Source organism: Lissotriton vulgaris, chromosome 7 (genome assembly GCF_964263255.1).
Source record: "Lissotriton vulgaris chromosome 7, aLisVul1.2, whole genome shotgun sequence".
Classification (NCBI taxonomy): domain Eukaryota; kingdom Metazoa; phylum Chordata; class Amphibia; order Caudata; family Salamandridae; genus Lissotriton; species Lissotriton vulgaris.
In genome coordinates, this window is record NC_141695.1 from 643,187,157 (window position 1) to 643,212,922 (window position 25,766).

At 45.8% G+C, this 25,766-nt stretch overlaps 1 protein-coding gene across 2 annotated transcripts in view; it reads right to left on the reverse strand.

Annotated features, from left to right (window-relative positions):
* MBTD1 (mbt domain containing 1) overlaps positions 1-25,766 on the reverse strand; it is a 947,763-nt gene that overhangs the window by 820,774 nt on the left and 101,223 nt on the right. For both annotated transcript variants that reach the window (XM_086930849.1, XM_086930850.1), the window contains exons 7-8: positions 19,862-19,996; positions 3,958-4,046 (exon numbers count right to left, since the gene is read on the reverse strand). In XM_086930849.1, the coding sequence (XP_086786975.1) occupies positions 3,958-4,046; positions 19,862-19,996 (224 nt within the window). The remainder of the gene's footprint in view (positions 1-3,957; positions 4,047-19,861; positions 19,997-25,766) is intronic.

Genomic DNA, 25,766 nt, shown 5'->3' on the forward strand with positions numbered 1-25,766 from the left:
TGGGCTGCATTAGCTAAATTTGGTTTCGGTCCCGGCTTTATCGGTTAGGTCCGGCTTCTTTATGAAGACCCGCTTGCTCAGATCGTAGTCAATGGTAGAGTTTCGGTACAGTTTAGTCTCGGGCGTGGTACCCGTCAGGGATGCTCCCTATCACCGCTCCTCTTTGCCCTGGCCCTGGAGCCCCTCGCCGCCTGGATCCGCTTGGAGCCCTCGATAAGGGGTATTCGGTGGTCCAATGATTATGAAGATCGCATTTCGCTCTATGCTGACGACATATTGCTATATCTCACCTCGCCCAGGAAGTAGTTGATGGTTTTCTGTGATGTCCTGGCCTCCTTCGGTAGAAACTCGGGTTTAATTATCAATTGAGCAAAATCCTATTAATATGTTCTTTCTGGAGATACCCCCCTCCTCCCACGTAATTGCCCCATACAGGTGGCCCAATCGGGATTTAAATATCTGGGTATTTAGGTCTCCATAGACCCTGTAGCCCGGTATGAGCTTAATCTTCTTCCACCGTTAAATCGATTGAGACAGGATGTCGCGGGATGGCATAAGCTTCCACTCTCGCTGTTGGGACGCGCGGCCCTTTTTAAGATGATGTCTTTGCCTCGCTTCTTATATGCCCTCCAAAACACCTTCGAGTTATTTTCGAAACATCGAGAGTCTCCAGAGGAAATTGATATGGGACGGTCGACCTCGCATTGCATTGTCCAAACTAACGCTCCCGTGGTACGATGGGGGTATCGCCCTCACGGACATCAAGCGATATTATTGGGCGTCACAGTTGGGGGCCATTAATCATGGTATATATGGTCCTGAACTGAATCCTGCGTTTGCTATGGACAAATGGTTGTTGCAGGGGGGCAATTACTATAGGGCACTGTACTCTGAATCAGCGGTCAGGTCGGCCTAAAAGGACGGCGTTTCGTGTATGGCATGATCCAACTGCTTCTATGGGTTGGAAGGACCGCCTGACTTTAGCGACCCCAATTTTTGACTCAGATAGGCTTGGTACTCTGTGGAAGGCAAAAGGGTTCGATAGATGGGACCTCATTGGCATTAGCAAGGTGGGAGACCTATGGGTCAAAGGACAAGTGAAGTCATTTGATAAGTTAAAGAAGGAGTTTGAATTGGGGAACTCTGAATATTTCCTCTATGTTCAAGTCCGCCATGCTTTGTTGTCTGTCTTCTCGGTGGGGGAGGCTATACCAGAGTCTTCCCCGCTGGAAGATAGATTGCTAGATGGCCATGTTCCTGAGAATACAATCTCCCTAGTATATAAAAAGCTGATTAATGATAGATCGGATCTTCTGTTGCCTTTGCATGATTTCTAGGTCCGGGACGGTTCTTGAATTAGATGATAAGGACTGGCAATCGGTGATTTACTCTCCCAAGGAGGTTGCTATCCCAGCAAGACTTCGGCTGGTCCAGCTTAAGATCCTTCATAGGGTGTACGTCACGGGCCCCCGTCTGGTTCACATGGGCTTCTCCGATGAGGGTTTGTATAAGCAGGGATGTGGTATGATGGGGACATTTCTACATATTATCTGGGAATGTGTGACGTGATGGCTTATTGGAATGGGGTGTATGATGTAATGGAAGAAGTTACGGGTGTCCCTCTGCTACCGGAGGCCAGACGCCGTTTGCTAAATGTTTGGGAACCCACCGATTATAACGTGGCCCAGACCCAGTGGGCGACCCTGGGGGCCATGATTGCTAAATGTGATATCGCACAACTGTGGGGGTCCCAAAGACAGCCTACGGTTGAGATGTGGAAGGAAACATGGACTGGTGCATGTTTTGGGAAAAAACTGTGTATCTGGCCCGGGGCCGCCCCCGGAAATGGGGGAAAATCTGGGGACAATGGAATAGGTATCGAGGTGACATGTACACCACCTGCAATGGATGACATCGATATCCCACTTTCCCCCTGACCCCACATTCATTGTTTGTAATTTCGTCTGCTTTCTGTCTCTCCCCTGTGCTCCTCCTTCCCTACAATAATTGCTTATTATTTGAATAGAAAAAACAAGCATTGAAAATGCAATAGGTCTTGCCTTTGATAAAGTTAAAGCCATTTGCTTTGCTAAAGATATTGAAAAGCAAAGCAAATGGCTTTAACTCCAGATGATGAATCCAGAACAGGTTATCAAAATGCCCTGGGCCTATTTGGCACCTTTGCAATGCGCGTTTTTACAGATCTGGCTGAGGAACCCACTGCCCCGTACAGCATGCCTAATCACATCTGCACGTATACCTAAAAATAAATGCGATTCATTGCCAGGGTGCGATGGTTATAGCATATATCCCAAAATAAAATGAAAAAAATATGCAGCCACCTAAGTGTGGCTGCTTTATGCTTGTAATAATAATTTTAAAAAAGCATTCACTGATGCGGGCACTTTACTAGTGATGTTTTTGGATAACAATACTTTCAGTTTTGCCATGCAATTATTATTTGCCAAGTAGACCAAAATAAATCACGCCAAAACAAGCATTCAAATAGCAGATAGCTGCAGTGTCACAGTGTCAGTTACACCCTTTTATTACAGCAACTTTCAAAAGGAGGTGGATAATAAATCACCATGTAGCAGAGCACACAACTGCAGGCAAAATAAATAGCTGGCATTTAAAGTTAATGCTATATGAATAGGCATTAGTTTCACACTTGTGCAGCTGAAGCTACTTTACCAGGTAACTAGGACGAGAAATACAGCTCAGCCTTCCAAAACAAGCTGTGTGTCGTGTGCTTCTTTTTCCGTGAAGCATTCAAGAGATGTTTTTGGTCTCTGTGTTTAACGTTGTGGTGGGAATTTGCTGATGCGACACATTCCTGCTACTAAGACTGGGCAACTGTCTGCTGCATTAGTTCAGTGGCTGAGAATTACCCATTGCTCAACACAAAATGCTCATCATAGTTTGCCCTCTGATGCACAGCTTAGGTAATCATTCATTCACTGTGCCTAAAGCCCGGCTGCTTCATCCAAATGGCCGCCATGCTCAGACGAGGGCCAGCCAGAAGCATTACTTCAGTAAAGTTCATCAGCTGCGAGTGAGTGCCATTTTTGAGTAACGATGTGCTACTCAGGGCGCATTGAAGCAAACTCAGCTCTGTTTACTACAGCACATTATCTTGTTCTTTTCCCTTCGTGTTTGCAAAATGTTTTAAGAATTTGTTAGGTAGGCTGGATAGGCCACTCATCGTTTGCCACAATTCTTCCATTACAAAACAAGCAGTTTCAAGCAGTTTTACCTTGGAATGCTGCAAGTGAGGCAACGCGCCACACAGCATGTCCGCAGGGGAACCAACCGGCGTCAAGGGTCGTAGGTCCCATCAGCACACCCTCCTATGTCACGCCAAACCAAGATGGCGTCGGCCTGTTCAGATGGGCCGTCCGAAAAGTGGACAAGGAGGTAACCAAAAAGGCCACTTTCCAATCACATGCCATCGTTTAACAAACGGTGGCGCGAGCCACTGGAAAAGAGGGCCGGGGCTCCGAGTACACTTCTGAATCGTATCGATTACAAAAGGCACTTGCATGGCTAGAGCAGCGCATGCGCGCAGCTAACGCCAGGCGAGTCTTAAAAAGGACAAATACAACAATTCCGGACCCAACCACTAGATGGCGGAATAATGTACAGCATGTGAATCCAGAAAAGATTCATGCTGCAAAACAGATGCCATGACAGAGTACCACTCATGGAGTACATTTCTAAATATGTATTAGGACACTATTTTTTCCTATTGTCTTATATCAGCCTGCCCTTTTTACGGACAATCATCTTTAACCCCCTTGCATAGAGTCAATGTCTAAAGAACTGAGACTTTTTCAGGGTGATAAAAACAAAAAGCAATAAGTGGGCGGTAGACAAATGTTTGTGTCAGTTACATTCACACTCAAAAGGTTTGTAGATAAAAATCCATAAACATTAATTTAAAAACACATTTCTTACCTTTTGAGAAAAATCAGGAGGGAGGGTTTTGGCACCAGTAAGTCGTTTTACTAAAAACACTTTCCAGTTTGTGTACTTGTGTTGTATAGCTGTTTAAAAATAAAACAAAGTAATCCATCAACAACATTTTAAAGAAAACGAAGTGGCATTTCTGGTTAATTATATATTTTTTTAAAGCAAAAATCGTCTTTAAGGTGATGCTGCTACCCTTAGTCCTTGCTCTCCCTGATTCACAAGTGGTTGGAAATAACCTGCTTCAAAGACAGGAATGGAAAAAAAATCTTCTGTTTAAAGTGACAGTTATGTTTTTGTTTTTACTGATGTTGGTGCACTACTGTGTAATTGTCACTCGGAGAAGTTCTATCCATCATATATACAGCAGCAAATACCAGACCCCTTTTCCAGATGTTAAATCGATAACTCAAAGTCCATGCAAGTTGTAGGCCAGCACATGCCACTTAAGGGGTTTTATGACTGGGTGTTCTGAAGGACAGAGAACAAAGATTAGAACATTGGAATGTTGGGAGCTCCATTGAAAACAATGGAGTGCTCTGGGCTTATAATGGCTGGTATAAGCCCGGAGCTCCAACATTCCAATGTTTCTTTGTTCACAGCTCTGGCTGTGAACAAAGCCTTCAGGGAACCTGAGGGGATTCCAATCCCCTCACGCTCCCAAAAGGCTTTGTTTTTTTTTGTTAGAACATTCTGTCCTCTAGTGACAATGTTCGAATAGCCTTATAGCCCTTCGTAGATCCCCAAAGGCTTACAGAGGTTAAAGTAGATAATACCGTACTCTCTATTTGTGGTAGTGTGGGCGGGCAGTTAGGCTTTATCAGAGGGTAGTGTTAAGCATTTATTGTGAACACTTGGGTAAGAAATGATGGTCACTCACAAAGACTGAACTCAGAACAATTGTTTTGTATAGAAATATTTCTTTGTTGTATTTTTATTTATAGAACCAAGCAGGACTTGGCAGAGGTAAATAGGACTGTACTTTTCAAGACAAGCAAGCTGGATGAATATATTGACTTTTCTTACAATATAGATACTAGATATAACACTAGGACATTTCCTGGATAAAAGGTAAGTCAGTCAGTTTTGGTCAAAACACAGTTTCTTAGATTTTCATACAATTTTCAACTCCACACAGAACTTTTTCCATAGAAAAACAGTCAATGGGAAAAAATCAGGTAATCAGTTTAAAGGTGAGTAATCAGTCTTGGGAGTTTAGTTTCTGGGGTTGGTACCAGGGTTCCAAGAGGGTTACGGATGCACTCAAAGAGCATCCACAGTGGCACTAGGGTGGTCAGGTGTAGAGTGCTGAGGCCCAATGTTATCCAAAGGGATGGGGGCCTCCGGTTGGTGGCTGCTCACGGGCACGCCACTTGAATGTGGGAGCAAAGCTCCTAGGGTTTAGCTCAGGGCAAAGGTAGATCAGATCTAGCACACAAGGTGCACCCTCAGCAGCACAGGGGCAGCCAGGTGCAGGGTTCGGTTTGGTGTTGGATGCCCTGTTTTCAATTGAAGTTGCCGGTTTGGGGTTTTGGCTGCAGGCTCGGTCCAGGAAGTCTTCCAAGAGGAACCAACAGCTGGGCAGGTAAGTTGGAGGGCTCGGAGATGTAGGTGCAGCTCAAGTCCTCTTCTCCAGGGCGAAGGCAGCTCGATGCAGGGGTGGCATTTGAGGTCGGATTTCCCCTTCCCGGGCCACTTGCGGTTTGGGAGTTCTCCATGCAGAGTCAGCAGGTGACGTTGGAGAGTCCTGGAGGGGTAAACCCACAGTGGACTCGGACTCAGACTCTAGAGAGTTGGGGGACCTTGCTGTGGCCGGTATGTCACTCATGCCATAGGCATCTGGTGCAGTGGTGGTTCCAGGCATCTGGTTTCTTTGTCATCGGTAGGGTTGGAGTCTTTCTTTGGTGTTACTTTTTAACAGAGCTGCTGTTCACAGGAGATCCGTTCTTTGTTCTTTGTTGAAGGCACTCAGTCCTCCCAGGGGTTCTAGAGGTCGATGGCTGCAGTACAATCGATTTTTGGCGCAGGACCTCTGGAAACTGCTGACGGGCCAGTAGGACTAGGGCCAAGTTAGTATGTATCTGCATCTTCCTTCATCCTTCTTCTTCGTAGGTTGCAGGAATCTCCCTTCTGGGTTCGGGCTGCCACCTAAATACTGTATTTAGGAGGCGTTTTAGGGTCTTTAGGTCAGTAGACAATGGGCTAAAGACCATAGGGTGACTACACCCTTAGTGTGCTCACCACATGTGGGGGAGTGGGCACAATCCCTAATCCCAATTGGAGAGTGACTGCCATCTGCAAGATGGCGGACACTGAAGAGTGGGCTTCACCTCTCCTCCCCAACCTGAGGGATGGGGTTGGCAGAGGTGAGCACACCTTCGGGCTGTTCTAATTTTTCCCGCCTGTATTCCTGCCGAAAAGGAGGGGAGACAGGAAGGAGGCCTACTCCCGATAGGAGGAGAAGCAGGGGGTTTCGTTCAAAGGCGGCAAGGCCTTTGAAGCTCCCCTGGCACAGATGGCTCTTACTGACCTGGAGGAGGTGTGAACACCTCTGCCTAGGAAATGCTTTGTTTCTGTGCCCTGGGAGTGCAGGATCCCACCCCAGCAGTCGAGAAACATGTCTTGTGGTGGCAGATTGGTGTTTACCAGTCAGGGAACCTACCAGAGGCTGGTAATTTTTCAGAGGGCATATCTGAGATGCCCTCTGAGTGCATGGTAGAATAAATCCCACTCTAGCATCAGTGTGGGTTTATTATGCTGAGGAGATGGATACCAAACTTCCCAGTTTTCAGTAAAGCCATTATGGTGCTTCGGAGTTCGTAATGACATACTCTCAGCACCATATACTCTTAATGGAATTACTGCGCTTAAAATGTTTATAAATTGGTCTAGACACTGTAGGGGCACAGGGTGCATGCACCTGTACCATCACCACTGGTACAGTGCACCCAGATAGAGGGGTGGCTGACCTATGCTAGGGCAGTGGGCTGTAGGCATGGCACCCAGGAATGTGTGCCAAGTTGACTCTTCAATTTATTCTGCACCAAAACATGCTCCCTGCATTATGAGGCGATCTATATATATATATATATATATATATATATATATTAAGGGTGGCACAAAGTGCTGCAGCCCTTACAGCCCTTCCCTGGCCACAGTACCCATGGTACCTTTTACAAGGGCCTGACATGTGGCCAGAGGTGCCAATTTGGCATATAAGGTACAGTTTTGATAAATAACACAGGCACTGGGAACCTGATTGGTAGGGACCCAGGGCACATCAAGTCAAAGTTCATCAGAAATCTGGCACAAAATGGGGGGGGTTACTGCAACATAAATCCAGCTTCCTACACTGTAGGATTACCATGTTCATTTATATATGTTGTACATGATCCCCTCACTATGAGGAAGAGGCAAGACACTACTACTAGATCATTTAGTTACGTGGAAACTGCCATCTTGAATTAGGACAAAGTAGTAGAGTAGGCAACCACTGTCAATTGCCTGGTCTCTTGCAAAAATGTTGGATGCTTGGCAGCCAGGGAGCACCAAAGCTACACACTGAATGCAGGGAGGAGTGCTGACCGACAACACGACTGGCACAGCCTTCAGGTGAATGCAGTGTTCATTTGTGGTGTACAACAATTTCACAGTCTATAGCTTACTTAATACTAGCCAGAAGGTGGATAAATAGCAAACCGCAATCTATTGCTCTTTGGTTTTAACATTTTAACAGTTTTACTACAGAAGTAGGTCCTAGGGAAAAAAAAATGCAAGGATTAGGGACAAATCATCAGGAAATGGCGACCACCAGTAAAATATCTCTGGGGGTAAGGTATGATAATCCACTGAGCAGTCCGTGGCAAGGCAAGGGCAAATAATATAATTAAATCTGCAGGGTTTGCCGTAATGAAGTCCAGACACATTGTGGAAGAATATATGACAGTAGTAGAAACAAATTGAACTGAAAAGTGGTATAAAACATTGTGAAAAAGGAGCAATTTCAAAATACTACAATACATTATAGATTGGCCTTGAAACAAAAGGATGGGAGGGCACTAAAAAGATGGTGCAACGTTCTGAAACAGTAAGCAATGATCAAGTAGTGCAGCAAATTATCAAATACTGTAGAGAAGGGCAATGGTTTAGTTTTCAATACATTTTTCTTAGGATTTTTTTGGGGCAAATTGGCAAAACGATAATACAATAAGAAAAGACAACGCTACAGCCTCATGTGAAGTCCCTCAATCAGTACATCACTCTCTTTAACATCTCCATCATACCGCCTCATCAAGTGACCTTCTTTGTATCCATTCCCATCACTCCAGGCTGGGACCTCCAAGTCATGCCATATATAGGTTCACTCCTAGCACATACCCATTTCCTATCCCCTGATGTGATGCAGAGAAATCATGGATCAAAAAGCTGGGCACTAATATACTTCGGGATTTGCATAGAGACTGGATCCCACATCTTCTGAAAGAGCTTATCCTTTTCTGGCCTACTATAGACAAGACTCTCAAATCCTGTTGCATCCGCTGCTTCTCGGCACCTGAGAGCCATTGTACTTTGCAGGGTCTTGCCACTCAGAAGATGTCATACGAAACCCACAGCTGCGGCTGGTAGAGTCTCTAGGCCGGTTTCCTCTTGTGCTTCTGGGAGTCTAGCAGCTGCTCCTTTTGCAGAAAGGAGTGTAACATTTTTTCTCAAGGGCAATTAGCGATCACAAACTCCAATGTGTGGTGATATTGTGGTACTGGTCCTGCCACCCTTACATTGGACAGCGGAAGACCCATCTGCATTGTGGGTGAGCATCCAGCCCCTAACAAGTTGCAACAGCAAAAACTTCTAATTATGTCCTGGATGAATCCTGGTGTTGACACCTGACCGCTGTCCTCTAGCAACAAACCCTGGAAGTGCACCAATTAAGGACCGAGAATGCTGCCTCATCAAGCAATCCACTCCAGGTCTTGCAATTTGTCAGCTATCAGTCCCTCAACATTAAAGTATTCTGGAGACCCTACAGGGTTGAAGGAGTTTTTGTGCAGTCTGGTGGTTTATTTTGGCTTTTCGACCTGGACAATTTTTCTTTGACCGATCCAAGGTACAATATTTGACGGGTTCCTTGACCAGTGCTGTAACTCCTTTGGTTGTTGATGATTGACGCTGAAGATCCTTGCCTGAATAATTTAAGAAGATGCACCTATTACACTTAGTTTTGGACAGACATCCCAGACGTTAGACTGCTTGGCTGCTTTTATTTCTACGCTGCTTGAGCATGTCTGTTTTATTATTGGTGGGTGTTTTAGATGCCACTACAAACCTCTAATTGGTTTATCCCATTCTATCACGAGTGATGAGGATTTAACCTGGGAAATCCCAATGTGCAACCATTACCCAATCAGGGGCTTGACCCCTCTGGTCCTACAATTGACTTCACTTACCAATGGTCATTCATTGAGGGCTTGCCATGGTTGTCTACTTGATGACAATACAGGGGAAAACACCTTTGAAAGAAATGGTCAGGCATCAACAATTGACTACATCTTAGTAAGTATTAATCTTTGGCACAGGATCGTGAACTTTTCGGTTCAGATCAGTGTTGAAAGTGACCATAACCCGCTGGTTGTAACCTTGGATGGGTGCCAACCGACAGCAGGCCAGGATTCTAACTAATTCGCCCCCATCTGATTTAGTAGCAATTGATGGAGGCAAAATAATTCGCTGGGGAACGTTCTCACAATCATCAGAGGCAATGGCTTACCTGTACAAATCCATCATCCCCTTTTTGGAAAAGGCAAGATCTATTATAGATAATAGCGATGCCACAGACTACATAGAGGTGTTGGGGAAAAATCATTTGGATCTGGTTGGAACCCTGGCAGAGTTTTGTTGTAACACCCCAACCCCCAAAAGAAATGAATATAGAGGCAAAATCCCTTGGTATAATAGGGCATGCAGAGATGCAAAGAGTGCTCTGCTGATTAAACTCAGGTTGGGTGACAATGTGAGCATTAAGGAAGCAAGGGCACTTTTTAAAAGAATTATTTTACTTGCTAAAACTGAGTGGGAAATTGATAGATGGCAGGCCGTTAAAAAACCTTTAGAGGAAAAAGATTCAAGAGGATTCTGGAACCTGGTGAAAACAGGAAAACCAGAGGCTAGCAATTGAGCCAAACCTTTGGGAGGAGGTTCGGCGGAGTCCCTTTAAATCTTTATACTCGAAATCCCAACCAGGGGTTATAGTGACGGGTCTGCCTGGTATTGATCGTATTGATCATACTCATGTTCTTTGTAACGAAATACCTCCCAGTTCGTTAGCTGAGGTGTCAGTGGCCAGGGCCGGCCTTAGGCATGTGCACAGGGCCGCCAAACCCCAGGGGCCACCATGCCAATATATATCCTCTGAGGATGGATACATATTTGTGTGGCGGGCCCAGTGGCAGGGATTTGGCGGCCTCCGGCTCTGTTCCACTTCCAAACACCCTGACCCCCTTCCTGAGCTCCGGGGGGGCTCCGCCCTGCCTGGCCCCCCTCTTCCGAGGCCCCACTACCTACGCTCCCTGCCCAGGCCTGCCAAGAGCTTAGAGCCGCCCCTGCAGTGGCCATGGCCAAAGTCTTACCAAACAAGGCTCACGAATTGGATCGGGTCCCAGGGGACTTGTTTAGATCTGAACAGGCCATTTGGGCTCCATACTTGCAGTGTTTTTGTAACGCAATTCTCCATGGCTTGAAACCCCCCCAATTTGGGCGGGTGCTGAGATTATTCCTATCTTTAAAAAGGGCTCCCCTCTAGAACCGGCAAATTACAGGCCTATCAGACTATGTAACCTAAAATATTTTTGCCCGTGTTCTATTGGGGAGGCTGCAGATTTTGATGGATCAACACAATATATTACCTCCCTTACAAGCTGGATTTAGGTCAAAGACATCAACTATAGATCAGCTGTTTAGATTATAGCTAATCTACTGGAAAACCATAACACTGGAAGGGGGTTCTCTCTACCTAACGTTTGTGGACCGTAAATCCGCGTTGGATATGGTGGATCGAGACCAGTTATGGGTCCTTTTGATTGAGATGGGTGCTCCAGTTTACCTCTGCCAACAGCTTTAACGCCTTCAGGATGGTACTTTTGCCAGAATAAGATTTGGGAATGGCGGGAAATTATCGGCTCCTTTTCCTGTTGAGAATGGAGAAGGGAGTGAGACAGGGCTGTGTGCTTGCCCCAACCCTTCTCTCCCTCTTTCTCAAAGGACTAATTACGGACCTTTTGGCTGTTAGTGACACAGATTCCCCGAAACTTGCTAACCGCAAAATACCTGCACTTATGTTTGCGGATGACACGCTACTGCTATCGAAAACACCCATGGGAATGCATCGTGTCCTAGTGGAATTTAGTTCGTTTTGTAAAAAAAAGGCATCAAGAGGTAAACATAAAAAAAGGAAGTACATGGTTTTTCATGCGGATTTAACCAACTGCCCCACGCTAAATTGGATTCCAAGCCCTTAGAGAGGGTCCCGGTTTTCGATTAATTGGGCCTCACTCTAAATGTAAAAATTGAATGGGGTCCACAGATTAATAAGGCAAATCTAAAACTTATCCAGGCAAGTGGGGGGATTTTAAAAGTATATAGGAACTGCGCTGTAAAAGTTATCGCCCCCCCTGCAGCAATATACAAGGTTCAAGCAAGGGGAGCCACGATGTATGGTGACGAACTGTGGGGCCACCGCCCTAGTTACATTCTGACTGCAACTGAAAATAATTTTCTAAGGCAACTTCTGAGCCTCCCGCATAGTACTCCCCTAATTCCACTAAGGATGGACTTGGGCATTGCTCCTATTGCTGATTCGATAGCTTTTCGTCCGCTTCTCTATTGGCGAAGGATATGGAGCACCCCTGAGCTGGAACACTTTAGAGAGGAGCTTAAATCAGTTTTGTCTATCCAGGGTGGCGGGGAAGATTCACTGGCTGTCTTTTATTTGGGATGAATTTCACAAAATTGGGAGAAAAGACTTGTGGGCTACACCTGAAGAGTCTTGCCCCACTATATTTAAATAATCCTTATCATCTGCCTTGAAAGAACAGAGACTGGCAAGTAGGTTCCAGACAGTAGACTCAGCTAGCCTTACCTTCAGGTTTCTAGACATAAAGCAGCACTATAGCTTGGAGCCATTGTTAGATATCATTCAACCCCTTAAAGCAAAGAAATTGTTTCTCCAATTCAGGCACGGGACGCTCCCCCTTTATGTATTTACCAATAACTGGGTGGGTGCAAAACAGCTGCTATGCCCCGGGTGCAAGATTGTGGAAGAAACAGAGATCCATGTAATTTTTTTTTCCCTTTATATAGTGCTGCGAGATCTAAATGGTTCCTTCAACTCTGTAGGAATTTGGGTATAAGAAACTACAGAGAGGTCTATAGGATATTTAAACATGATACTCATCCAGTTTTTGTTGTGGCAATTGCTACATTTTTATTTGCAATGTGGTGCAAACGAAGATGCCTTGTCAGTAGTTAGAGTACCGACTTTAGTTGTCGTTCTATCAAAGGTTCAATTTCCCTGATTTTAGTTGGTATTAATTGAAGCCTATTTCCTTTTAACATTCATATTCGATTATTTGTATTTTTAAATAGTATGCGCCATAGGCTGTTATGTAATACACCACTAATGTTACCCTCAAATGTGATATTTGTATATGCTCAATGCACTTTATGGGTCACTCTCTCGCGGGGGCGGGACCCTTTCCCCTTTGCTGCCTCTTTACTTTTGGGGTTATCACGCTAATATATGAAAACTATTTGTCTTCTTTCTTTTTATGGTCTTGTTTTTTCTTTTTCCAGTTTTTATTCTGTTATTTTATGATAATGAGTATAAAAATTTCATATTATTGTACTTTTATAACAGAACCTGCCAAAACAAAGTTTTTTTGAGTTTGAGCACTTAGCTTTGTAGGCTTTCTACTGAGACCACCTGGGTGGAAGGCACGGAGAGGTCTGGTGATAATCTTTCGAAAAAGAATGGGCTGTTCTTGGTCCTCTGAACCCGCAGACAATGGGACTTTGGGCCCTGGATGTTTTAATGCCAAAGATGGTTTTTGCACATTGTGCGCAGAATGGCTTTCTGGTGCCGAATAAATCTCAGGAGCCAAAGCGGATTTTAGGGTCAGCTTTAAAGAAGTTCAGTGCCTGTGGCTGTCTCGTACTTAGTTCCCTGGCTTTCATTTGGTGCCAACCCGGGCCTTTAGGCAGTAGCCAACCAGAAATCTGAGCGTGGGCTTCAGGACTAGACACCCGACCCCCTTTGGGACAGTACTGGAGGGATAGGTGTTGTACTCTGTTGGTACATCTGTTGGATGACAAGGGGCTCCTCTACCTCCGAGTCAGACAGACAGAAAGCCCAGTTCTGAGCTGAACTAAACTGGTGGACAGAGATATCTGGCTGTGGCTCTATCTTGACCTCTTTGTCTCCAAAGAGGTGGGGAATGTCTTCTTTCTAGCTGTGCAACATGATACGATAAGCTAGGCGCCAATCTTGTCTGCATCGAAGCATTTTTTTTTATCGAAGCCGAGGCAGCCGGAGCAGGAGGCCTCATCATGCTCCAGTAAGACACCAGTTAGAGACCCAATGATCTCTCTAGGGGTATTTAGAATAGCACTGTGGCAGCACCTGAAAGGGATCGTTTGCATCATGGAGAATGCATTCTTAATGGAAGAGGAAGAGGGTAAGGCCTGTGAGGGGGCAAGTACCCCAAGGGAAGTGATAGCTCGATTGTCAAGGCTGACAGCGGTTACTGTGGTATGAAAACAAAGCTGAAGGAGGATTGCTCAAGCAAACCAAGGTGGAAGAGCAAAAAGGCGCTGGCGATGACCAGCACAAGGCGTCGACCCAGAACCTGAAGAATGCATGTCTAAACCAGACGGTGAAAAGAAAAAAAATCTAACAATGGACCCAATGGCTTTTAATAAAATTACGTGGCGTCCCCATCAGTGGCGGCTGGTGGCATTTGAAAGTAGTGAGGCGTAAAAGCCGTGGATGAGTGCTTCATTGTGAGAAATTTCTAAGAAAAAAAAATGGATCACTTTAAAGATAAATTGAGAGCAAGGAGGTTTATAAAGCAATTGTGAATGAGTAGACTTGAAATAGTTAAACACATAATAAAATGCCCCATATCTTACTGCACTAAATACGTTCAATAGTTACTGTGACGTGCACGCCTGCTTTATTAGCTCAAGTGAACACGTGAGTCCTGTGAAATGAGCCTCGGTCACAGACTTGATGCCAAGTGGACTCTTAAGGAGGACGAGCTGAGTTTTTTCTCCAGTAAGTGCGTGAGGTATTTTAGCACTGTGGAGTCCTTCTTCATTTTATTGTGAAGTCTTTCCTTCCTGCACCATATTGTGAATCTCTTCCACTTTGCCCCGTAGCACTTCCGTGTGCTGGGCCTTCGTGCCTCCCGAAGGACCCTGAGGGTGCTCTCAGGCAGTCTCAAGTGTGCGAATTCTATGTCCTCAGGAGCCACGCCACTAGGCTCAGGCTCTCTGGCTCTGAGTGCAGTACCTCTCCGTTGTGCATGGAGAGCAGGTCTTTTCTTCTGCCGAATCTGTGGGGTGCACTCTGTGCCATCTCCATGATCTGCGAGTACCATGTCTGTCTGGCCCACTGTGGTGCGACCAGTATCAGGGTCATGTTGCTCGCTCTGCACTTGCTCAGTACTCTGTTGCACTTGCTCAGTACTCTGTGTATCAGTGGTATCGGGGGAAAAGCGTAAGCAAATGTCCCGCACCAATCTATCCATAGGGCATTTCCAAGGGACCCTTCTTCGGGTTGTCTGGATGCGAAGCTTTGGCATTTGGCATTCTGGCGTGTTGCAAACAGGTCCACTGATGGCGTTCCCCACTTGTTGAACAACCGCTTCGTCTCCTGGGCATTGAGCTCCCACTCGTGGGATGTCGATGTCTGTCTGCTCAGCCAGTCTGCCTGAATGTTCGCCTTCCCTGGTAGGTGTATGGCCAGTAGGTCTATCCTGAGGGGGATGGCCCATCTCCATATCTCCTGCGCCAGCGTCGAAAGCATTGTTGACTGTGTTCCACCCTTCTTGTTGATGTAGAACATCGCTGTGGTGTTGTCTGTCTGCAGCAACACCCTCTGTTTGTACAGTCTTGTCTGGAAGGCTTTCAATGCAAGGAAGATTGTTTTCAATTCTAGATAATTGATGTGCTTTGACGCATCTTCTGGTGTCCACAGGCCCCTGACTTTGAGCTCTTCCATCCCATCAAGGATGCGTCTGTGGTGATGGTCACTGTTGGTGTTGGGGGTGTAAGAGGTTTTCCCTTTGCTATGTTCTCCATGGTCCACCATGTCATTTCCTTCTGCACTGCGTGAGTCACAACCACTAGATCCTCCCAACTCCCTGAAGCTTGTGACCATTGTTCCTGGAGCCATTCTTGGATGGGTCTCATGTGAAGTCGTACGTTCGGTACCAGGTGGATGCAGGATGCCATCATCCACAAGATCTTGCTCGCAGTCCTCACTGTCCGAGCTTGTCCCTTCCGGTAGAGGCGAGCTTCCCTCACCAGGGCCCCTGCTCTCTTGTTGCTGGGGAACACTCTGCCCTGCAAGGTGTTGATCTGTGCCCCCAAGAAGATCTTTACTTGTTCCGGCTCCATTGATGATTTTTTCCAATGGATGGAGAACTCCAGGTTTATCAGCGTTCTCGTCACTGTATGTGCGTCTCTTGCATTTCTGGTACGAGTTTGCTTTCACTAGCCAGTCGTCCAGGTAAGGATATACGTGTATTCCCTTCCTTCGTAGGTGCGCTGCGACTGCCGCGAGGCACTTTGTGAAGACCCTCGGTGCTGATTTTAGACCGAAGGCTAGTGTTGTGAATTGGTAGTGGCCGTCTCCGACCGTGAACCTGAGCATATGTTTGTGCGTTACGTTCATTGGTATGTGCAGGTAGGTGTCCTTGAGGTCTATCGTGACCATGAAGTCCCCAATCTGCAATTGCGGTAGCACCTCCTGCAGGGAGGTCATTTTGAATTTTTGTGTTCTTATGAATGTGTTCAGGAACCTGAGGTCCAGAATGGGTCTCATTGTCTCGTCGACCTTTGGCACGAAGAAATACGTTGAGTATATTCCCTTGTTTCTTTCTTTGAAGGGAACCCGTTCTATGGCCTCCTTTTGAAGGAGCTCTCTCGCTTCTTCCTGAAGCCGCTGTTGCTGTTCGTTTGTTAGTGGCTTTCGCTTTGGTCTTCTGCTTGTTGGTCTCCCTTCCAATTCTAAGCAGTACCCGTATTGGATGATGTTTAAAATCCATTTGTCTGATGTGATCTCTCTCCATTCCTGGAGATAAAGTCTTAATCTTCCACCCACTGGTGTTACGTGGTGGTAGTTGTCCATTGTGTCCTGACCCCTTTGTATGTGCTGCCCCCCCGGGATCCTTTCTGTGGGAGGGCACACGGGTGTCTCTGAAGTCATTTAGAGGCGGGCTGCTGGCCCCCTCTTTTATGCTGTCCACGTCCATTTCCTCACACTCGAAAGGACTGGCCCCTTGACTGGTACTGCCAGGACTGCTTCTGTTGACTCTGTTGCGCCTGCGAGTCAGCCTGGTGCGTCTGTTGGAAAGCCTGGTGTGAAGTACCTGGTTGGTTTCCACCTCTTCCGCCGGGCCTCCGTGACTGGGTGCCCCTTTTGTTGCCTCTGAACTGCAAAGCTCCCATGGATCGTGCAGTTTCATTGTCTTTCTTTAGTTGACTGAGTTTGTCGTCAACTGTTGTCCCGAACAGCGTCTCGCCGTTGAACGGAGTGTTCAAGATGCTGTGTTGCACTTCAGGCTTAAAGCCCGAGATTCTGAGCCATGCGTGTCTTCTTTCCATGACACCCATCATCATGAGCCTGCTGGAGGTGTCTGCACCATCCAGGGCCATCTTGAGGCAACAATTTGCCGCATTCTTCCCGTCTTCCACCAGTTTCTCGCCCTTCTGCCTGGCCTCCTGGGGTAGGTCTTTCACCAGTTTTCCTATCTCCTCCATGATCTGGTACATGTGCCTGTTTATGAGGGCATTGGAATTAGCCATGCGCCATTGGGTCGCGGCATTCCGTTCGATCCTTCTGCCCACTAAGTCCATCCTTTTGCTCTCCTTATCAGGAGGAGGTCCAGAAGTGGTGGCCACGTTAGCCCTCTTCCTTGCTGTGGCTGTGATGATGGAGTCAGCTGAGACCACGCCTCGAATGTAGGCTGGGTCCTTCGATGAATGTTTGTACTTTTTTTCGGTTCTGGGAGTGACTGCCTTGCATGTTGCGGGCTCCCTGAATGCTTCCATCCCCTGCGCCAAGACGCTGTCGAGCATAGATAGATACTGGCTCCTGGTTTGCGTGGGGAGTAATGTCTCGAGGAGAAAGTCCGCTTTCTGCTTCTCCTCGTCGAGCTTGAGCTTGAAAGCTGTTGCCGCCGACCTTATCACCGAGTTGTAAGCTCCGATGTCGTCTGGCGGCGATGGTCTCGAGGGGTATGTGTCGACCGCCTCTTCTGGGCTTTAGGTGTCGACATCCAGGTAATCCTCCTCCTGCGGGTCAGAGGTGGCCGACTCTGCTTCCAACCTGCTGTCCTCTTCCTCCTCCTAGCTGTAAGCCTCGTAGGGATTCTCGTCCTCTTCCTGGTCGTCGACCATTTCGGTGCCAGGCTCATGTTCCTCGACCTGTTCCTCTTCCTCCTCGACCATTTCCTGCATGAGTGGCTTGGTCTTGTGGGGAATCGTGAAGGCTCTCATCTTGGCGTCGAAATCCTTTTTCCGCTGCAAGATGTTTTCCATTTCGGCTTCTAGTCGCCGTTTTTTCTTTTCCATCTCGGCCGCGTTGTCCGCGCCGGATTGTTCGGCCACTCTCTTCGGCGCCTGGCTCGGCTGCGAGAGCTTCGGCGTCGAGGCCTTGGATGTCGAACTGGGTTTCAGGTCCCTGTACGGCGTCGAAGCTTTAGGGTCTTTCTCCCTCGACGTCGATCGGTCCTTTTCGGGGACGATCTTCGGCGACTTCTGCTGCTCAGCAGCTCTTGGCGCCAGGGACTCCTTCTCAGAGGATCCGCTGGGCCTGTGGGTAGCCGCGGACGTGAGGTGTCTCTGCGTCGGCGCTTTCGGGGCCTTGCCCTCGTTTATTCGAGACTCGGAGTCTCTCGTGCTCTTGGGGAATGACGAGTCTCCTACCTTATCAGATGTCTTCGTGTAATCGGTCTCTACGACCGTGTAGCTGTCGTCTTCGGCGGCAGCATTGTCCTCTTCCTCCGAGGACATCCCCAGCTCGTACAGCGATGGCGTCGGGCCTTTTCCTTTGAGGGTGGCGTGCGCTACCCTCTGGCTCTTCCTTACACGAAGGGTCTTCGGGGCGAAGACCGAGCAGGCGTTGCAGTCTTCGCTTCTGTGGTCTACCGGTAGGCAAAGGTTGCAAACCGGGTGCTGGTCTTTCTGCGCGAACTTGTGGTGGCAGTTAGGGCAGAACTTGAACGGCGTGTTGTCCATCATCGAGTGTTTAAGCCTCCCTGGCCGCGCGAACGCCGGGCAGTGTTCGGCGAAGTCTTTCGTAGTCTTCTTCCTTCGATATCTTCTCCAATTTCAATCTTTTCCTAGTACTTTCTCCAAAAATGTCTGGAGCCCAACGGGAACGATCCAGACCCGACCGCGGAAAAAATAATCTGAAGATGGCGCCCAAGGGTGGGAGCTTCCGCAGGAAGCATGCCGACGTCACAGGAAATACACCTAGGAAGGGGTGACGCCGACGCCCACCTGGGCGACGAAAAAAAAAAAAAGGACTACGAATTCGGAGGACCCAACCACAAGACCGCGGAATATGCACAGCATAGTGAATCCAGAAAGATCATCACGCTGCAAAACTTGAGTTTGATAACAGGGAGGACAAAGCACAATGTCAGTAACTTACCTGAAATCAGTCCACAAAGAAAAAAAGAAAAAAACTAATTGTAGATGTGGATATGACCAGTAGTTTAAGAAGCGCAGCCTGGCAGACGAGAGCGCGGAATCAGACTTTCTGAACACAGACACAGTATACAGGTATGAGCGCCCAGCTGAGGCGAAAGACGTTGCAACATCACCAGGATGAAGTTGTTGACATTGTATTGCAGCATTTATATAGTGCTTATTACCCCTACATAGGGCACTTGCCTGCAGGACTAGGACGCCTCAGGGTAGCTATCGCGCTCTATAAATGGTCTTTTCATTTCATTTCATTGGCAATACTCTGCTTAAAGACACGTTCATTCACTAGCACGTTCATATGGAGTACGAAGATATGCATTGAAGACGAACCTCTAGATGACCTAGTCAGTAGGTTTAAATGGCCAGCACAGCGCAGACCAAACGCATGAAACTAAGCACTAGCAAAGAAAATAGCTTTGGTGTTTACTTCCAGCCTTTTGGCTTTTGTTGCTTCCATGTGAAATGGATCCAAAAAAAAAACAAGGGAGGCCTGCGAGTGGTGTGCGTGCGCCACTGCTAGCCATGCGGTTTCAAATATCACGCCAGTGTCTGGGCACGATAATTGAAACCACATGGCCCATAGGTGTCTATTGCTCGCACCAATTGCGTTAACAGACACCAATAGGTCATGGGGGGAGCAATGCGCCCGCCTTTGGCCAATTGCTTGCAGTCTTCTATAAAAAGATGCACGCAAAGGCCAATAGTGGGCCACAAAAGGAAAAGCACACGCACGTGCGATTCTTAGATCCGCTTCCAAACTCCGTTTTTAACATACTAAAGGTCTCTTGCTGCGCACTACAACGCTAGGCGTAAGACTTAAAAAAATAAGCAAGCCCAATGACAAACGAAACAGCACCTTTGAGTAAAACAATAATTATGTGGGTTTCAAATAAAATTTACTTACTTCTAGGTGGAACTAAGGGCTTCCCACTAGTTGCGCACCAACCAACCGGATGGACATCAGGGCCACATATGTTACACCAAAAGTCTAGACTTGAATCATTTTCAAAGCCCTCATATCGAAGTAAAGCATTAAAACCTGAAATGGAGTAAATGTACATTTACAAGACCTACCATTTTAGAGACAGACATTCGAAGTGACAACATTTAATAATCCCCAGAATCAGGCTTCCCAACAGAAAGACTCAGAAATATTTTGTAATATTCTACAAAGCTCAGCAGGGTAATGAACACTCCGGGTGATAGGCCTCTAATATAAGCCACAACTAATACCTATACATCTTTCCTACGCTGAGAATCGGATTGCAAAGACCACAACAACAAGGAGTCTTTGGGGTGGTGTGGTTCGATAAATAGGGACACTCATGGGAAAAATAGAAGTCATGTATCACTGCTTTTTCAACAAATACCCCTTCTTATGTGTCATACTCCAATTTGAATATTATCAACCAGAGATTATTAAAAAAGAAATATACAACTTCTGTGCTTCAGTAAGGGTCATTTTAATTTCATTGGACTTGATGCTGTTAACATTTAGTAATAAATGTAAAAATTCACACCACCTTAAATTCTTGTAATGCAGTAAAATAGCTAAACACTTATTGGCAAAGTCAGTAAGTCTGGCCTCAGCATGCAGAATCAGTGATTCGTTTTGTTAAATATTTTTATTGCAAACATATGAAATATAAATAGCATTATAAAATATGAATAAGGAAACGGGCAGCCACCTAAATATGGCCACTACATACTAGCAAAAAATTGGAAATTTTAAAAAACACTTGCTGATGTGGCTTCAAATAAAATAAAATAAATAAAATTAAAAACACAAGCTTTTCAGTTGTAGCATGCATGTTACTATTATTCTTTGTGAATGGTATAAGAAGAAATCATAACCCAACCAGGAATTCATGCAGATACAATGTCAATTAAACATTCCAGAACAGGATCTTTAAAAAGGAGACCAGAAATACATCCCTATCTAACTGGGCACCTGAAGTGCAAGAAAAATGAATAGACTACAATGTACAACAATACAATTAAAAAACACACTTTAAAAGAGCGGTCACTGCAGAGCAGAAACCATTTTTAAGCAGATGTGACTAATGTGCACAAGCATAGGGCAATCCCTCAAAGTGAAGAGGGCAAGTTGCTAACGTGGGCTGACCAACAGCACCGTGTTGTATTGTGTGGAAGGCATAAGCAAAATCTGAATGACTATTCAGCAGACCAAAGGATGAAGCACGTAGACTACAAGCCTCTCTACGTGTGTTTGTATGTATATGGTATTTCTAGAGCACAACCCTAGCCAAAGGCCAGCGGAGCACTATACAGGGCCAAAGAATAGAATAAAGGTTGATGAGTGATAGGACAGGTAGCTGGGTTAAGGATGGTGAATGCATTATGATCTAGTTCTCTTTAAAGAGGTGTCTCTTCAACTCTTGCCTAAAGTTAAGCAAAGTTCAGGAAGTCCTGATTGAAAAAGGAAATGTTTGTTTGTAAAGTTGTAAGATGCACACTGCCTTTTTTTTTGCTTTTTACACTTCTTAGTCTTCAGTTATGATTAAGAATGTTTTAGAAAACAATAGTCTAGCAAGACAACTAGAGTGATCTCAAAAGGCATGAGCTACAGATGAAAGTGAAAACAAAAGAGCTGCAGGTGACCCTGGATGGTGCAAAAACGGAGGTGAAATTAATCAAGAGAAAGGGGTAATCTTAACAACCGGAGTAGAATGTGGGCTTCACCTGAAGATGATTCATTGGACTAGTGAATATACAAAGATTAAATAGGTTTTAATCTTTTAACATATGTTTGTAAAGATTTTCATATGAATCCAACTGCAGCAGCAATAACCCTTTGCAAAAGATGATCCCACCTATATAAGACCTAGTTTGAGGATGTTAAGCCTTTCAACTAGATATTCTGAACATAAATGGAATTATTGTCTTATAAACGCCCATTACAAATGGTCTGCATGCTTAGCATGTTCACACAGCTTAAAGCCATTTACTAGTGACATCACAAGGGAAACGGCCTTACACACTGGCATGAAATATATAAGGCTCAGGACATTATGCATCATTCTGTGACGAATGTATTGCTCTAAATCAGAGATGATGCTTGCAAAGAGGGGGAACATGAACAACTGCATGTGGCGCTCATATGAGTTGGCTGCCCAGGTTAGCAAGAATGTATTTCCCATTAAGTATGTGTGACGGTTTCCTTCTCACATTTGATGTAAGCTACTGTTGAAAAATACAATTTGTTATAGAATGGGGAGTTATGTCTGATGGGGACATGGATGTGCTCATGGCATATTCAGAGATTTAGTTCTGTAATTTATGTGCTCCTGGGTGAATGAATACAGGCCGCTTAACATTCATGAGAAATTAGCCACAAAGAAGGAATCTGCAAAAAAAACCTTCATAGCCGAATTTCAGCATTTTACCACTTGAATACATAATCCATTAAGGACAAAAGTATTGAAAAGCGGTTCTCCAATATTGGCCTCTTTCACATATTCACATGCTTTAATCATTCCCCGTCGTCAGACCGGGAATCCCAGGTAATCTTAAATAGCAATAAACATTGTTAAAACGGCCATACGCCTCAACAACACGGTTTGTTTAGTAGCACATCCACCTTATTTGAAGCAACGCAAACTTCAGACAACGATGTGAAAGTGCCAGCTCTCCTACTATAGCTCAGATTGCATAGCACTAGTGTAAGAGGATGTAATAAATTAGCTTCAGACTGGGGGGAGGGAGAGTCATATGTGAATATATGAAAAATGGCAACGCTGGAGAAGTAGTCAAGGGAAACTAATTTCTTCTCCAGCACTGAATATTTCATATATTCACAAGCTTGATTCACATTAGTATGCAGTACACACCAATCATAATAAATGCAATAATAGAAGGAAGCAAACTCACGGTCCCTGAAAAAAGTTACGTTACACCTGTCCTACTGCGGAGTAGGCTTACACTTTCACATCACGGCAATATAGTTTCGAGAGCGTATGCCTGTATTTCCAGGTGGGTGCACAGCAGAGGGTTACCAAGGCACATAAATGTAGAGTGCTGCAGTTGTAGCTACACCTTTGGTGGAATGCACTCGCACTCATCCTTCGAGCAGACACCTGGTCTTGTTGTGACTAAAAGTGATACAGGCTGATAACCAACACACAAACCCTTGCTTGGAAAGGAGTTAACCTGTTCTTGGGTCAACAAATTGCAAAAACAGTTGGTCAGCAGCAAAAATGTCTTTAGTTTTGTCAGTGTAAAACTAATACACTTGCAATGAAGTGTTCGCATTTATCAGTTGATGTGGGATTTTGAAAGTAGAATTGCAGAATAATAGGCACATTGAGATGGAAATCCGTAGTGAATTGAAGGAAGGGTTCTTTCACAGTAAATGCATGGATTTCTTCAAATTTCATTGCTGAAGTGAGCCTCAAGAGAAGTGATATTTCCCATGAAAGGAATTTCAGATGTGCAATATGAATTCGTTCAAACGGAGGCAATATGAGTTGTCTTAAAACAGTATTAGGTTCCCATGGTACTAGAGTAAATCACAGTGGAGGAAAGACACTAAAAAGTCCTTTCATAAATAGTTTTATGAGCCTTAGTGAGAAAACTATGGTTGAGTTATCCTCCATTCTTAAGAGCCGTGAGATTGCTGCCAGATGGAATCATATTGATGAGCATTTCAAACCATCCTTTGCTAAGCACAGTAAATAAAGAAGTATCTCCGAGGTGTTATTATCTAATAAAATCCTTTGCTCTTGCATCAGAAATACAAAAAAAGATGCATTTTGCATTGTATGCTTTTGTGGTGCCTGGCGCTATGACCTGCACCAGGATTTCTCTACATCCTGCTGTGAGATCCAAGTAACCAAATTTATTAACAACTGTATTAATAACTTCTTTCAAAATCCAAAAGTATACAAACTCAATCACGGTGCGTACACTGACTGACAAAACAGGAGTCTCCTTTCTCCTCCCCCAAGGGGGTCCCGAAAGTATCAACTGCTCTCTTGATGAGGCTGTTGTATAGGGATATGTCATTTGGTAGTGAAGCCTTCGAGGTAAAGCTACAGACCTCATCAGGGCTTTCTGTGTTGAGGTCGTTTCACTCTTCCTTGAAAGTTCCTGTAGCTTCCTCCTCTTCAGGAACTTTAAGTTCCTCTTCAACGTCCTCTTCGTGCGGTTCAGAGTTGCAGAAGCTTCAAGGGTATCCCCTTCTTCCTCAGCCTGTGCGGTGAAGCTTCAAGGGTATCCCCTTCTTCCTCAGCCTCTGCGGTAGTGGAGTGTTTAGCAGGAATTGTGAACTCCTTTAGTGCCTCGTCGAACTCCTTCTTTCATTGGAATGCTGCCATTTCTGCCTCTAGGCAATTTTTCTACTTTTCTACCTCGAGTGCCCTTTTGGCGCCTGAAGCTGGGGCGATCCTCTTGGGGCAGCACATGCGCTGCCCAAGCTTGACCTGAAAAACTATGTGTTAGGTTTGCAGATAAGTAAACGGTTTTGGTAAATGAGTTTTGAAAGGTAGAACTAAGGTTCAGGTTAGCACTCCAGGTGCACCACCAGTGGTACTAGGGCGGCCAGGTACAGAGTGCAGGGGGCCAATGTTAGCCAATGGGGCTATACCTCGGTTGGGTGCTGCTCAAGGGCAGGCCGCTCCCTCTTGGGAGGCACGCTCCTGGGGTTAAGCTAAGGGCAAAGGGGGTCCCAAATCAGCACCAGGTCCACACCACCAGCAACGCAGGGGGTTTTGGGGGGCGGTTGCAGGGTGCTTAGGAGGCGTCAGCAGCCCAATGCTTTCCTATGGAGGTTGCCGGTCGAGGAAACAGACTGCAGGCTGAGCCAGAAGACTGAAAGAAGGGAAGCAATGACTGGATGATGAAGTTGAAGAGTTGCCGGACACCAGGAAACCATCGGTTGGGCACTTCACGAGTACAGGAGTGTTTGGTACCAAACTAATACTCTCAAAAAACCCACACAGATGCCAGTGTGGGATCTATTGTACCATGTACCCAGAAGGCACCTCAGATGTGAGCTCTGAATCTCTACCAACCCTGGTGTGGTCTCCGACCAGCTATAGGCAGCCAGCCACCACCAGACATGTTTCTGGACCACTGGGTGGAGAGCCTCTGGGACTAGAAACATTGCATATCCTGGACACAGGTGTCATGCCACCTCCCCCAGGATGGTCAAAGCTTGAAAGCTCCTCCCCCAGGATGGGCCAGTGCTTGGAGAGGGAAGCTTCAAAGGCCTACCACCTTTGTAAAGAGACCCAAGGCCTCTGCTGCTAGCAGCAGATGGCAGCTCCTGGTTTACAAATACAAAAAAGAGTAACTGTGGGTCAACTATGTGTCAGAATGTGTCTGGATGACTGAATGTGAGCTTAAGGTATGTTAGAAAAGCACACAACAAGATATCGCTCTGTATGGGAAGATATCCATCAGTTACTCGCCCTTTGCCGCCCTTTCATCATTTGAACCACTTCCCAGAGTGGAGAGTCTTAGTTGTTGCCACCTTCTATGGGAAAGGCTGTTGTTGTGAGGTTAAGGGCTTAGAGGGAGGTGCTATGTAGTGACTGAGGAGCAGTGCAAAAACGAGTTGTGAAAACCAAAAAGGGGAAGAATGTGCTCTATAATAAAATTGAATAATGAACGCAAAAATACTTTATTCTGGTGCCGTTCATTTCCAAAGCTAAAAACAGTTCAGTGCAAAGTTGTCAGTGATTAACCCTAATAGTCACTGGCCCAATGTGATGGTCGACATGTTTCTGCGGTAGTTTAAAGATCACTATGTATCTCCCGCTTCTTCAGGACCTATAACATTTGCTACT